The sequence below is a fragment of the Oncorhynchus kisutch genome, linkage group LG14 (assembly GCF_002021735.2).
Source record: "Oncorhynchus kisutch isolate 150728-3 linkage group LG14, Okis_V2, whole genome shotgun sequence".
Taxonomy (NCBI): domain Eukaryota; kingdom Metazoa; phylum Chordata; class Actinopteri; order Salmoniformes; family Salmonidae; genus Oncorhynchus; species Oncorhynchus kisutch.
In genome coordinates, this window is record NC_034187.2 from 65,485,256 (window position 1) to 65,500,242 (window position 14,987).

General features: G+C 42.5%; 1 protein-coding gene across 4 annotated transcripts in view; it reads left to right on the top strand.

The window, feature by feature from the left end:
- The window catches only part of LOC109903474 (glucocorticoid-induced transcript 1 protein-like), a 32,696-nt gene continuing 17,709 nt past the window's right edge, over positions 1-14,987 (top strand). The window contains exon 1 of one of the 4 annotated variants that reach the window (XM_031788778.1): positions 1-870. In XM_031788778.1, the coding sequence (XP_031644638.1) occupies positions 465-870 (406 nt within the window). In that variant the 5' untranslated portion in view covers positions 1-464. The remainder of the gene's footprint in view (positions 871-14,987) is intronic. The other 3 variants (XM_020500220.2, XM_020500218.2, XM_020500219.2) reach the window with 3 other exon arrangements.

A 14,987-nucleotide genomic window follows, 5' to 3' on the forward strand; every position in this document is an offset into this window, starting at 1 on the left:
AGTTTGCCAGAGGAGGGACACTGGAAAGGGATTGCGCGTTGGAAGACAGACGACACAGAGACATAGCTAACTAGCTAGCTATGTTGTTATACCGCTTTTATAAGTGAACTTAGTGATTTAAATAGTTTTGTTCGATATGAAAATGTTTAATAGAGTTTTTCGAGAATGCATATTTGTTGAAACACTTCAACATGGACAAGTAGAAGAAAAAGTGAGAAAATGTAGTAGCTAAGCTAACTCTGGGCAGCTTATTAATAACTAAACTCAACTGGACTTTTACAAGAACAAATGTTCCAGCTTTTTTGGGAAAGTTACCAACTTGCTTTATCATGTAACATTGATATATTTGAGTAAACAAACGAAAGTACTCGCAAGTAACTTGAGGCTTATTCAAGATTTAACTTTGTGTATTTGTTTTTGCCAAGTTTGTGAACTGGAAGAGTTGCACTGTGGCAATCAACATAATGTCAACAGCATCATCAGCAACCAACTCAACCCAACAGCAACAACAGCGGGTCAAGCGAAGCGGTGACAGCGGGGTCTCCCCAACCATCTCTCCGGCCGGCTGCAGCAACGGCAGCACCACCACGATCCGGTTGCAGCCTATTCGTGCCACGGTGCCATACCAGCTCTTGCGTGGAAGTCAGCACAGCCCAACCCGCTCCTGCTCCTCTTCCTTCACAGTCGCGAGCAACACAGAACCGACATCGACGTCCCCTTGCAACAGTCCCTCCAGCCCGACGCAGCTGCTGCTCGCGAACCCGGGTGGAAACGGCTCCGTGGAGGGCAGGCTGGTCGCAAGGCAGAGACGCTCGCCGCCGGACAGCAAGAGCTCACCTGAGCGGTGTCCGATCTCGCCTGTTTTCAAAGGTGCAGTAGTGCCGTTTGTCCACCATTTATTGCATCCAAAGCTAGACAGGCTAGCTGTTGCTATAGCTAGCAAGCTAATTGGGTCAGATCGGGGTCTCTGCTAGACGCATCAGCATCACTAGCACGCAAACACTTATTGTTTTGCCCAACATTTGTGTGTTTATAGGCCAATCCAGATATAGCAAATAACAAACCTAGCTAACCCTGAAAATGCTGAAATTTATTGCGTATGTCATATGAATTATTATGGACCCAGTATCCAAATGTTGTCATGTTCAAATAATGAATTGGCATCGAGGCGATGCTTTGAAACCAGATATGTACTATGTTGTTTGATTTGCAAACTACTGCTTTGGGCTTTCGATTTCTGTATCCGTGGCTATTATGGTGACGATGCAGTTACTGTACCTCCAGGCCAGCGCGCGGCAGTTGGATAAACACGACTTGTTCGTCGTATTAAAAGAAATGAATAACTGCAACCACATCGGCGGACATGTTAAAAGTATTCAATCAATATCATTCATGATTAGAGTGACATGGAAATGTATTTAGGTATTTTCTCTGAAATGGACGCTTGTTTACCAGCGCGAAGGAATGGAAATAATTACGTCGTTGACTGGAGAAGGTCGCGCGCTTATGGCAACACTGGGGCCTAGCAGGAGCGAGCGCATCTCGAGACGATAATTCTATTGCAAATATGAGTGCTGCTCTTGCTCGTTGCAAATAAGTTTATCTAAAGCTGTAGTGTTATTTGCCACCTTAGAGTCAATTGCACTCTCCTGTATTTGACAGGTAGGTAAATACATCCATCTAAGAGGTGAAATGTGATTAGGGAGTGCTATTCTTTCCCAGAACTTATGATGGTATGGATTCTTGAAGAGGTAGAGACTGTATTCCAATCCATTTCTTTAGCTACCAGGTTCACAATATGCTCTCTCTGTGCACCCTCTCTCAAAATAGGAGACCTTCGTAGCCTAGGTATGCAATGCGGATTCTGCAGGTTTAGTAGGACTGTCTGCTGGTAGTAGTACTGATTGAACAGCGGGATACCACTGCCCAGACCCCTAGAAAGCCTTGACCTCTCTCCATGTCAAGCTAGATATTATGGATGCAATATGGTGAGATCACTGATCACCACAGAGTTTCTGTACTTTTTAGGTCGGGGGCATTGGACAGGGGGCACCACGACCGGGTTTGAATGGAAAAGGAGGCCTTAACATGTCTTATCATACAATCTCTTAAAAGCATATGATATTCAAAGGGCTAGATTTCTCATCTTTAACAGTTTGTCATTTGTACTGTAGTATTTATGAATTTGAGCTCAGGTCAAGCATGTAGGGTCTAGTCTCCAAAGAATGACAAGTGACAACCACATGATAGAAAAAGTCATTTGATACCCTCTGTGTTAGTATGCCATGCGTATGCAGTCATTGTTGATGGCCCTATGTGTTATGCAGTCATTAGAACTCATCTATTAACATTAGAGGTCGACCCATTATGATTTTTCAATGCCAATACCGATTATTGGAGGACCAAAAAAAGCCGATACCGATTAATCTTAATCGTCCGATTTTTAAAAATGTATTTATTTGTAATAATGACAATTACAACAATACTGAATTAACACTTATTTTAACTTAATATAATACATAAATAAAAATGTATTTAGCCAGGTTAACCCACCGTTCCTAGGCCGTCATTGAAAATAAGAATGTGTTCTTAACTGACTTGCCTAGTTAAATAAAGGTATACATGTATTTTTTTATACGGCAAAATCAGTGCCCAAAAATACAGATTTCCGAATGTTATGAAAAATAGAATTCGGCCCTAATAAATCGGCCATTCCGATTAATCGGTCGACCTCTAATTAACACCATTTAGTTCCTACATTAGCATTAAGGACTCCCTGAAAAACACTGGCCATTGTTACTGAGTGGAATATCCTGGTTAAATAAATGAAATGAGGTAGTGCTTTGGGCCCAGTCTGTGTTGGTTATGCAACATGCACAAGTCTGTGCGTAAGTAGGTGTTTGTTTGATAATGGGTGACAAGCAGGCAAGCTCACACTCTGGTTTGTCACAGCTGAAAGCGTTCCTTGGTTCAGTGTGGCATGTTCTGACATTCCATCACATTAAAAAAAGGTAATGTTCTGAGAGATGACATCATCATGCTTAAAGACCAGGAAAACCCCTGGAGAGACACTCCCACAACATTCTCATTCATCTTGATTCAAAGGCCCTTTTAACACATAACCTTTAGCTGAAACTATCTTATATGAACCAAAAATAACAGGAAGGTGTTTAAAACCATCTGTTTAAAGTTGACTGACACTCAGTCAGTTCTGTGTCGGAGGTAGGCCTATATCCTATCTATGGCTTTCTGCAGAGACAGGCCTAACTCATTGCTACAGGGTTGTTATGTTAAGGCAATGATTTTGTACTGCTTCAACCTAACATATATATGTTAGGGACATGAGTTGCTTGCATTTCCATAGCATATTGAATCTGGGCTCATATTCCACCATGTATAGAATAATCAATACCTTGTTGTATAAAAAGGGGGGATGTTATGGTTACAGGTCTTTAAGCGTATAGCTTGTAAAGCAGGCTTATAGAGGACTGCAGGCTGGGAGTGATTTAGAATACATTACTCTGGCATGAACAGCTTTAATGTAGCCGTTTTTATCATTAAACTTTTTTTCTTCAGGTATCAAGTTGGGGGCAGTTAAACTTTCTAGCAATTTCTTGTAGTCACCCCTTTATGGCCGGTTTCCTGGACACAGATTAAGCCTCAGTCTGGTCCAGGATTAAAAAGCATATTCAGTGGATATTCTGCATTCAAAGTGTTTCTGTGCCCGAGAAAATTGCCCCTCGTGTCAAGTTATGAACAAATGGGACAGTGAATATGTTGACGTAGGCATTATATAATCTAGTCTATGTTCCTTTTGACACCTGAAGTAATTACCTACAAGGGACTTGTGAATTCTGTCCAGGTATAACTTCAGAGAGAGCGAGGGTTGTAAACTACGCTGAAAAGTGTGTGACGCAAGAGTTAATGAGCCAGTTCACAACGCTCTCATGAAGCTGTAAAACAAAGACATGGCAGCTTCCTGTAATAGGCTTGGCATTAAAGGAACACAACACAACAACAACCACCTACTTCCTGATGAAAGGATCCATACTGCAGATCTGTGAGCTACGTCCTATATTAAGCTAGTGCACTACTTTTGACCAGAGCCACAGCCGTTCAAAATGGTACATAGTGCACTACTTTTGGACAAATCTATAGGGCTCTGTCATGCTCAGAGCCTGTTCTGCTAGTGACAGTCTTTGTGCGACCCTGTGCTGAACTGTCAGCCACACTTAAAGTGAGAGAGGGATTATGAGTGATTAACACATGACATCATCACCTTGAACCGAGAACACAACCTGTCTCTCTTCCAAACTCCAATATGGGTCAATGTTGCCTTTAAATAGTAAGGGGTTGAATGAATGAGTTAGTCGTGCAGATAGAGTGGGATTGCGTATCTTGCATGAATGCTGAGCATTCAACCTCTGGAAACACCAGGATTGTGGATTCAATTCCCGCATGGATCACACACACACTCAAAATATATGGATGCACTAACTAGTGTAAGTGGCTTTGGATAACAGCGTCTGCTAAGTAGCATGTGTTATTGTACTATTAACCCCCTTTTGTAAACTGTTTAATACTGTACGGATACACAGTGAGAGTGATTTCATCACCTTTATTTAAGAACTATCATTTTGAATCATCACATACTTTTCTGTCACCAATGTCAAGTAAATGTCCCATAGCTTCTACATAGAAGGCTTTCATCTTGGCTAGAGAAGCTTGTATCTGCGACCAGACCCAAATGTTAGGCTATTTCAACTTATTTCTTTCGTTGTTTACATCTCTATTTTTGGCCTGGCTGAAAAATCATTGACATTTCCAGAAAGCATATGAACACAGGGCATCATTCCAAAGTGGGAATATGTGTTTTTCTTTCATTCTTGTTTTATGGTATGATGACGGGTGCTCTCAATGTAGAGGCCTGGTTGGACTGACACCCCAATGCTAACATTTATTTAAGTTAAATACAAAATGTATAACTCAAATATAGTTGCATAAGTATTCACCCCCTTTGTTTAGGCAAGCCTACATTAGTTGAGGAGTACAATTTAGATGAACAAATCAAATAATGAGTTACAAGGACTAATAATAGATGTTGACATGATTTTTTGAATGACTAACCCTTCCTCTGTCCCCCATACATACAACATCTGTCAGGTCCCTCAGTCAAGTATTGAATTTCAAGCACAGATTCAACTACAAAAGACCAGGGAGCTTTTCAAAAGCCTCATAAAAGAGGGCAGTGATTGGTAGATGGGTAACAATAACAAATCAGACATTGAATATCTCTTTAAGCATGGTTAATATGCTGTGGATTATGTATTAAACCACCCTTACACATCAAAGATACAGTCGTCCTTCTGAGCTGAGCTGCAGGACAGGAAAGAAACTGCTCAGGAATGTTAACAGGAGGCTATTGGTGATTTTAAAACAGTTGGAGTTTAATGGCTGAGATGAGAGAACTGAGGATGGATCAATAACATTGTAGTGACTCAAACAGAGTGAAAATAAGAATACAAATATTCCAAAACACACAACAAGGCACTAAAGTAATACTGCAATTAAAGGAAAAGATGTGTTTGGGGAAAACCCAACACATCCGTGAGTAACTGCCTCCTTATTGTCAAGCATGGTGGTGGCTGCACCATGGTATGGGTATTCTTTATTTAACTAGGCAAGTCCATTAAGAACAAATTCTTATTTACAATGACGGCCTACTCCTGCCAAACCCGGACAACGCTGGGCCAATTGTGCGCCGCCCTATGGGACTCCCAATCACAGCCGGATGTGATGCAGCCTGGATTCAAACCAGGTACTGCAGTGACGCCTCTTGCACTGAGATGCAGTGTCTTAGACCACTGCGCCACTCGGGAGCCCACTCGGGGTATGCTTGACAGCGTCAAAGACTGGAGAGTTTTTCAGGATGCAAAGAAGCAGGATAGAGCTAAGCACATTCAAAATTCTAGAGGAAAAGCTGTTATGTCTGCCTTACACCAGACACTGGGAGAGGAATTCACAAATCTCTTATGAAACTTACCCAAGAAGACAGCTTTAATTGCTGCCAAAGGTGTTTTTTTTTCATATGTTATTTACTCAGGGGTTGAATACTTATGTAACCAAGCTATATTAGTGTTTTATTTTTCATTCATCTTTAAAAAATGTTTAAATATTTCTTCCACTTTGACATTTACAGAGTATTTTAAGAAGATTTTTGACAAAAATTACAATTAAATACATTTTAATTACAGGTTGTAATGGTAAAATGTGGAAAAGTCTAAGGGAGTGAATACTTATGCAAGCCACTGTAAGTAGCCACATAATGTAAACCTGTGCATTTTTCCCCTGGTATGATAGATTGGTGAGAGATATGCTATAGTAATGGTTACATTATAGTCAATATGCTATTGTAATGGGGGCTATAACCATATTAGGGTTATTGAATGACTTGAGACTGATGGTTATTGCATGTGTTAGCTGTTGTTTCTGTCACATATGTAACCTAGGCTTAAACCTGTGACATTATCCTGTTAAGATAGGTTTTCCATATGTAAGCCTGTGTTCCATTAAACATTGTTCTGGTGTGATGTGGGAGAGTTTCTCCGTCAGTCAACACCATTCCTTTCTCTCCGTTCGTTCCCCCGGTAATTGCCATCTATCACCTTAATCTAAGTCATTGTGGGTGTATTTGATACATAGTTGGTCCTTGCCTCACCAATGTTCAGCAGTAGGTGTTAGTCTATGGCCTGAGGAGAAAGTATGTAGGTTTAGAAGAGTCTTTTAACTGCCATGACGTGTCTAGTACTGTATAGCACTGTATTGTTGTAACTGTCACCTGGCTTTATTTAACAGGCTTACTAGGCCTATTCCATATAGTATCGTATTCTATATGTTCCAGCTCTGTTTAACTATTATTTTTAAAACTGACTGCAGATTGGCCCTAGCCTGGCATCCAAACAGATTCCGTTTTAATCGTGAAAGCATCCTTCCGTCTGGTTTAACCAGGCTAGTTTGGCTAGTCTCCACTTTAGGCTTAACCTTGTGAAACCTGACCTTAACTGTTGGATGTTATTTTGATAAGGCACTTTGAAGAGCTCAGCTTGAATGTTTATTCTTTGTTATCTGACTGGTGCCGTTTTTGAACCTTCCTTGTGACAGAGTGTCACATCACATAGCTTTGAAGAAGACATCGTAATGTCTGTTTTGAATGTTTGCATATTGATCCATTCCCTTACAGTTTTCCCCCTCGTGTGATAGGGATTTACGCTTCGTTGCAACAGATATAATCAAACTGATCTTTGTTTTTCTCGTTCCCTTATGTTGATATGAATGCTTGTATTGCCGACTAGACCTAACCATTACAGGCACAGAGCTGGTGTGAGGAAGGCCTACACTCATAAGGTGTCCGCATGCTTCAGTTCGGCTGACACCTAGCTGAGCTTGCATACTCTCTTAAAAGACTGCTTGAAAAACAAGAAAAATGTGGCAATAGTACTGTTTGTCAATTTTGAGACTCCATAGCCATGATACACTTCCTCAAAATAATCAGAGGTAATTCAAGAAATATCTCATTCATTTTGACGTTTTTTGCCGAACAAAAGTTTGTCCTGCAGTTTTGCATCTGACTAGGATGTTTGGTGCAGTATATCCCTAGTGAAAATAATTTGCATGAGGACGAGTCATCTCTCATTTAATGACAACAGGCACTTCATTGACGAATCCCTAACTGTTGACCAATTGCTGATGAGGGGGTGTAAGACTTATGCTCTTGACTTTGGCTTGCCTTGAGAATTTTGTGTGTGCACCCGAACAGCCGAAAAACCTTTGCTGAAGTCAAAAACCAACAAAACGTCACAAAATGCCGTCATAATAAATGCTCGAACTGATTCTGCTGGGGAGCATGCGGACGCCTTGAGAAAAAGGGTTCCAAAATCCATTTTGTTTCCAGGTAGAACCATTTTGGGTTCCATGTAGAACCCTCTGTCGAAAGGGTTCTATCTGGAATGAAAAACGATGCTACTTGGAACCAAAAGGGTTATACCAGGAACCAACCAGGGTTCTTGATAGGGTTCTGCTATAGGGACTGCCGCAGAACCCTTTAAGGTTCTAGATAGCACTGTTTTTTTCTAAGAGTGTAGTAGAACAGCAAACATTTAAATGAGCAAGTTACAACTCATACAAATGAAATGATGAGAAGCCCAATAAGTTTGAAGAGGAGTGTCTTAACGATATAGATCAAAACTTTTGGGTGAACTGTTGGAATCATAGAAATAACATGATTTATATTAAGAAGCAAAGTGGAAAGCAGCATCATTTTTGTTTGGAACAGTCTGTTGACTGCATTTGACAGCATGCAACTGTTCCTCAAGAGGAGAGAAAAATGGAATAACTATAAAAACGGACATTGCACTTGGCTGAGTGGCATTTGAAAATATTGTGATATATATGTGATATGAATTTCTTGCCATATGGATATTGCACATGTCAATATTTTGTGATTTTGAATGAATGTGAATTAGATTATAATGTGACAATTCTAAAGTATCCCAGAGCTTTTGTGTTTAGTCGGAAAAAGACTTCACGACAGTCAACCAGACATGCTGTTTTAGCTTCCTGAGAAGAAACCCAAGTAACATCTTTCAAGAAGAGCTTAGCGTATTATTTCCTCTTTCTTACTTCCTGTTACTTCTTACTTCTTCTGACCTCTGCTTCCCTGATACAGCTAACTGCTGCTTGACATAGTGTGTCAGAACACAGCCAAGGCCTTACTAGAAGTACCCTCAGAATGCACTAGTATTTACCTGTAATCCAGTGGATTTTCCCCCGGTGACCTTGTCCTGTGCCTTTCTCAGTGGGATCTGATCCCACTAAGGCGTACAGGACCTGTCAGTCAGCGCAGGGGCAGGTTAAGGGGGCCAGCCTCCCTAAGCCCACCTAGTACACTTGAGGGCAAAACACTGCTGTGCTAATGTCTTTGAAAAACATGTCAACCTCTTCCCTCAAAACCTCAGATCATAGCCGCACATCAAATCAAATGTTTTTGTCAAATACACATGGTTAGCAGATGTTAATGCGAGTGTAGCGAAATGCTTGTGCTTCTAGTTCTGACAATGCAGTAGTAACCAACGAGTAATCTAACCTAACAATTCCAAAACTACTACCTTATACACACGTGTAAAGGAATAAAGAATATGTACATAAAGATATATGAATGAGTGATGGTACAGAACGGCATAGGCAAGATGCAGTAGATGGTATTGAGTAGAGTATATACATATGAGATGAGTAATGTAGGGTATGTAAACAAATTGGCATCGTTTAAAGTGGCTAGTGATACATGTATTACATAAAGATGCAGTAGATGATATAGAGTACAGTATATACATATACATATGAGATGAGTAATGTAGGGTATGTAAACATTATATTAAGTAGCATTGTTTAAAGTGGCTAGTGATGTATTTTACATCAATTTCCATCAATTTCCATTATTAAAGTGGCTGGAGTTGAGTCAGTGTGTTGGCAGCAGCCACTCAATGTTAGTGGTGGCTGTTTAACAGTCTGATGGCCTTGTGATAGAAGCTCTTTTTCAGTCTTTTGATGCACCTGTACTGACCTCGCCTTCTGGATGATAGCGGGGTGAACAGGCAGTGGCTCGGGTGGTTGTTGTCCTTAATGATCTTTATGGCCTTCCTGTGACATCGGGTGGTGTAGGTGTCCTGGAGGGCAGGTAGATTGCCCCCGGTGATGCATTGTGCAGACCTCACTACCCTTTGGAGAGCCTTACGGTTGTGGGCGGAGCAGTTGCCGTACCAGGTGGTAATACAGCCCGACAGGATGTTCTCGATTGTGCATCTGTAGAAGTTTGTGAGTGCTTTTGGTGACAAGCCGAATTTCTTCAACCTCCTGAGGTTGAAGAGGAGCTGCTGCGCCTTCTTCACGATGCTGTCTGTGTGGGTGGACCAATTCAGTTTGTCCGTGAAGTGTACGCAGAGGAACTTAAAACTTACTACCCTCTCCACTACTGTCCCATCGATGTGGATAGGGGGGTGCTCCCTCTGCTGTTTCCTGAAGTCCACAATCATCCCCTTTGTTTTGTTGACGTTGAGTGTGAGGTTATTTTCCTGACACCACACCCCGAGGGCCCTCACCTCCTCCATGTAGGCCGCCTCGTCGTTGTTGGTAATCAAGCCTACCACTGTAGTGTCATCCGCAAACCTGATGATTGAGTTGGATGCGTGCATGGCCACGCAGTCATGGGTGAACAGGGAGTACAGGAGAGGGCTCAGAACGCACCCTTGTGGGACCCCAGTGTTGAGGATCTGCGGGGTGGAGATGTTGTTACCTACCCTCACCACCTGGGGGCGGCCCGTCAGGAAGTCCAGTACCCAGTTGCACAGGGTGGGGTCGAGACCCAGGGTCTCGAGCTTGATGAAGAGTTTTGAGGGTACTATGGTGTTAAATGCTGAGCTGTAATCGATGAACAGCATTCTCACATAGGTATTCCTCTTGTCCAGATGGGTTAGGTCAGTGTGCAGTGTGGTTGCGATTGCGTCGTCTGTGGACCTATTTGGGCGGTAAGCAAATTGGAGTGGGTCTAGGGTGTCAGGTAGGGTGGAGGTGATATGGTCCTTGACTAGTCTCTCAAAGCATTTCATGATGACGGAAATGAGTGCGACGTGTAGGTAGTCGTTTAGCTTAGCTTTCTTGGGAACAGGGACAGTGGTGGCCCTCTTGAAGCATGTGGGAACAGCAGACTGAGATAAGGATTGATTGAATATGTCCGTAAACACACCAGCCAGCTGGTCTGCGCATGCTCTGAGGATGCGGCTGGGGATGCCGTCTGGGCCTGCAGCCTTGCGAGGATTAACACGTTTAAATGTTTTACTCACGTCGGCTGCAGTGAAGGAGAGTCCGCAGGATTTGGTTGCGGGCCGTGTCAGTGGCACTGTATTGTCCTCAAAGTGGGCAAAAAAGTTATTTTGTCTGTCTGGGAGCAAGACATCCTGGTCCGTGACGGGGCTGGTTTTCTTTTTGTAATCCGTGATTGACTGTAGACCCTGCCACATACCTCTTGTGTCTGAGCCGTTGAATTGCAACGCTACTTTGTCTCTATACTGACGCTTAGCTTGTTTGATTGCCTTGCGGAGGGAATAGCTACACTGTTTGTATTCGGTCATGTTTCCGGTCACCTTGCCCTGGTTAAAAGCAGTGGTTCGCGCTTTCAGTTTTACGCGAATGCTGCCATCAATCCACGGTTTCTAGTTTGGGAATGTTTTAATTGTTGCTATGGTACGACATCGTCAATGCACTTTCTAATGAACTCGCTCACCAAATCAGCGTATTCGTCAATGTTGTTGTTGGAATCAATGCGGAACATATCCCAATCCACGTGATCGAAGCAGTCTTGAAGCGTGGAATCAGATTGGTTGGACCAGCGTTGAACAGACCTGAGCGCAGGAGCTTCTTGTTTTAGTTTCTGTTTGTAGGCAGGGAGCAACAAAATGGAGTCGTGGTCAGCTTTTCCGAAAGTAGGGCGGGGGAGGGCCTTATATGCATTGCGGAAGTTAGAACAACAATGATCCAGGGTTTTACCAGCCCTGGTTGCGCAATCGATATGCTGATACAATTTAGGGAGTCTTGTTTTCAGATTAGCCTTGTTAAAATCCCCAGCTACAATGAATGCAGCCTCAGGATATGTGGTTTCCAGTTTGCATAGAGTCAAATAAAGTTTGTTCAGGGCCTTGATGTGTCTGCTTGGGGGGTAATATATACGGCTGTGATTATAATCGAAGACAATTCCCTTGGTAGATAATGCAGTCGACATTTGATTGTGAGGAATTCTAAATCAGGTGAACAGAAGGACTTGAGTTCCTGTATGTTGTTATGATCACACCACGTCTCGTTAATCATAAGGCATACCCCCCCGCCCCTCTTCTTACCAGAAAGATGTTTGTTTATGTCTTCGCGATGCGTGAAGAAACCAGCTGGCTGTACCGACTCCGTTAGCGTCTCTTGAGTGAGCCATGTTTCAGTGAAGCAAAGAACGTTACAGTCTCTGATGTCTCTCTGGAATGCTACCCTTGCTCGGATTTCATCAACCTTGTTGTCAAGAGACTGGACATCGGCGAGAAGTATGCTAGGGAGTGGTGCGCGATGTGCCCGTCTCCGGAGCCTGACCAGAAGACCGCTTCGTTTGCCTCTTTTACAACGTCGTTGTTTTGGGTTGCCGGCTGGGATCCGATCCGTTGTCCTGGGTGGAAGGCAGAACACAGGATCCGCTTCGCGAAAGTCATATTCCTGGTCGTAATGATGGTGAGTTGACGTTGCTCTTATATTCAGTAGTTCCTCCCGACTGTATGTAATGAAACCTAAGATTACCTGGGGTACCAATGTAAGAAATAAAATGTAAAAAATACTGAATAGTTTCCTAGGAACGCGAAGCGAGGCGGCCATCTGTCGGCGCCGGAAGTTTTTTTGCAACACAACAAAATACCAACATTTACTCAATACTTCCTAGTTATGAGAAACTTCAGCGTAGGTCAAGTCCTCCATAAATCAGAGGTGTTATTGTGCACTTCACCAGTCTGTTTCATGTCATACTGGAATGTTGTTTTTAGAAACCTGGCCTGTTTGGTCAACTTTGCTAAAGGCCTATATATATGCTAGCTAGCATCGTGTGAGTTGAAAGTTTTTGTTTTTGAATATTCTAGTCCCTTACAAGGCCACAGGGTTAGGATGGTGTAAATATTGTTGTTTCTATCACACATACACACACACACCAACCAGAGTGTGTTGCTAGAACAAACACACAGCCCTTGACCCAGATCCTCAGGTCCCAGGGAGCCTGGAAAGAGCCTTGGGGGTTTGTGTGAGGTATTTTTATCAGGTGTAGGGTTGCCTCATCATGAAGGCTTGGCCGTGAGGAAGGATGGGCTGGGCTGCTCCAAGGGTAACCAAGTCAACCTGCAGTCTCTGACCACAACACTGTGACATTGTTGTTTCAGTCTGCATCCTCACATATTGCCTCTAAAAAATATATTGTGGGGATTCTAAAAAGTGCTTCTGACTGTACATAATGTGGGGGATTTGCATAGTAATCTGATCTGTTTTTTAAAAGATTATAAGCGCAAAATAATGTACTGGGTCAGACAGCAGACCTATCAGCTTGCTGCCAGCTCTTACCAAACCTTTGGAAAAAATTGTGTTTGACCAAATACAATGCTATTTCTCTGTAAACAAATTAACAACAGACTTTCAGCATGCTTACAGAGAAGTGCACTCACCATGTACTGCACTGACACAAATGACTGATGATTGGTTGAAAGAAATTGATTATAAGAAGAATGTGGGAGCTGTACTGTTAGATTTCTGTGCAGCCTTTGAAATTATTGACCATAACCTGTTGTTGAGCAAACGTACAGTACCAGTCAGACGTTTGTACACACCTACTCATCCAGGGTTTATTTTGTACTATTTTGTACATTATAGAATAATTGTGAAGACATCAAAACTATGAAATAACACATATGGAATCGTATAGTAACCAAAAAAGTGTTAAACAAATCCAAATATATTTTATATTTGAGATTCTTCATGACAGCTTTGCACACTTAGCATTCTCTCAACCAGCGTCATGAGGTAGTCACCTGGAATGAGTTTCAATTAACAGGTGTGCCTTGTTAAAAGTTAATTTGTGGAATTTCCTTAATGAGCCAATCAGTTGTGTTGTGACATGGTAGGGGTGGTATACAGAAGACGGTCCTATTTGGTAAAAGAACAAGTCCATATTATGGCAAGAACAACTCAAATAAGCAAAGAGAAACGACAGTCCATCATTACTTTAAGATATGAAGGTTGGTCAATCCAGATAATGTCAAGAACTTTTAAAGTTTCTTTTTGTGCAGTCGCAAAAACCATCAAGCGCTATGATGAAACTGGCTCTCATGAGGACCGCCACAGGAAAGGAAGACCCAGAGTTACCTCTGCTGCAGAGAATACGTTCATTAGAGTTGACTGTCTCTCATGAGGACCGCCACAGGAAAAGAAGACCCAGAGCTACCCCTGCTGCAGAGAATACGTTCATTAGAGTTGACTGCATCTCAGATTGCAGCCCAAATAAATGCTTCACAGAGTTCAAGTAACAGACACATCTCAACATCAACTGTTCAGAAGAGACTGTGTGAATCAGGCCTTCATGGTCGAATTGCTCCAAAGAAACCACTATTAAAGCACACTTGCCTAGTTAAATAAAGGTGAAAAAATGTCAAAATAAGAAGACGCTTGCTTGGGCCAAGAAACACGAGCAATGGGCATTAGACCGATGGAAATCTGTCCTTTGGTCTGATGAGCCCAAATTTGTGACTTTTGGTTCCAAACGCTGTGTCTTTGTGAGATGCAGAGTAGGTGAACGGAGGATCTCCGCATGTGTGGTTCCCACCATGAAGCATGGAGGAGGAGGTGTGATGGTTTTGGGAGGCTTTGTTGGTGACACTGTCCGTGATTTATATAGCATTCAAGGCATACTTAACCAGCATGGCTACCACAGCATTCTGAAGCGATAAGCCATCCCATCTGGTTTGCGCTTAGTGGGACTGTCATTTGTTTTTAAACAGGACAATGATCCAACACACCTCCAGGCTGTGTAAGGGCTATTTGACCAATAAGGAGACTGAAGGAGTGCTGCATCAGATGACCTGGCCTCCAAAATCACCCGACCTCATCCCAATTGAGATGGTTTGGGATGAGTTGGACCGCAGAGTGAAGAAATAGCAGCCAACAAGTGCTCAGCATATGTGGGAACTCCTTCAAGAATGTTGGAAAATAATTCCAGGTGAAGCTGGTTGAGAGAGTGCCAAGATTGTGCAAAGCTGCCATCAAGGTAAAGGGTGGCTACTTTGAAGAACCTCAAAACCCTTGCATGAGTAGGTGGTGTCCAAACTTTTGACTGGTACTGTATGTGTTATGGCTTTTCAACCTCTGAC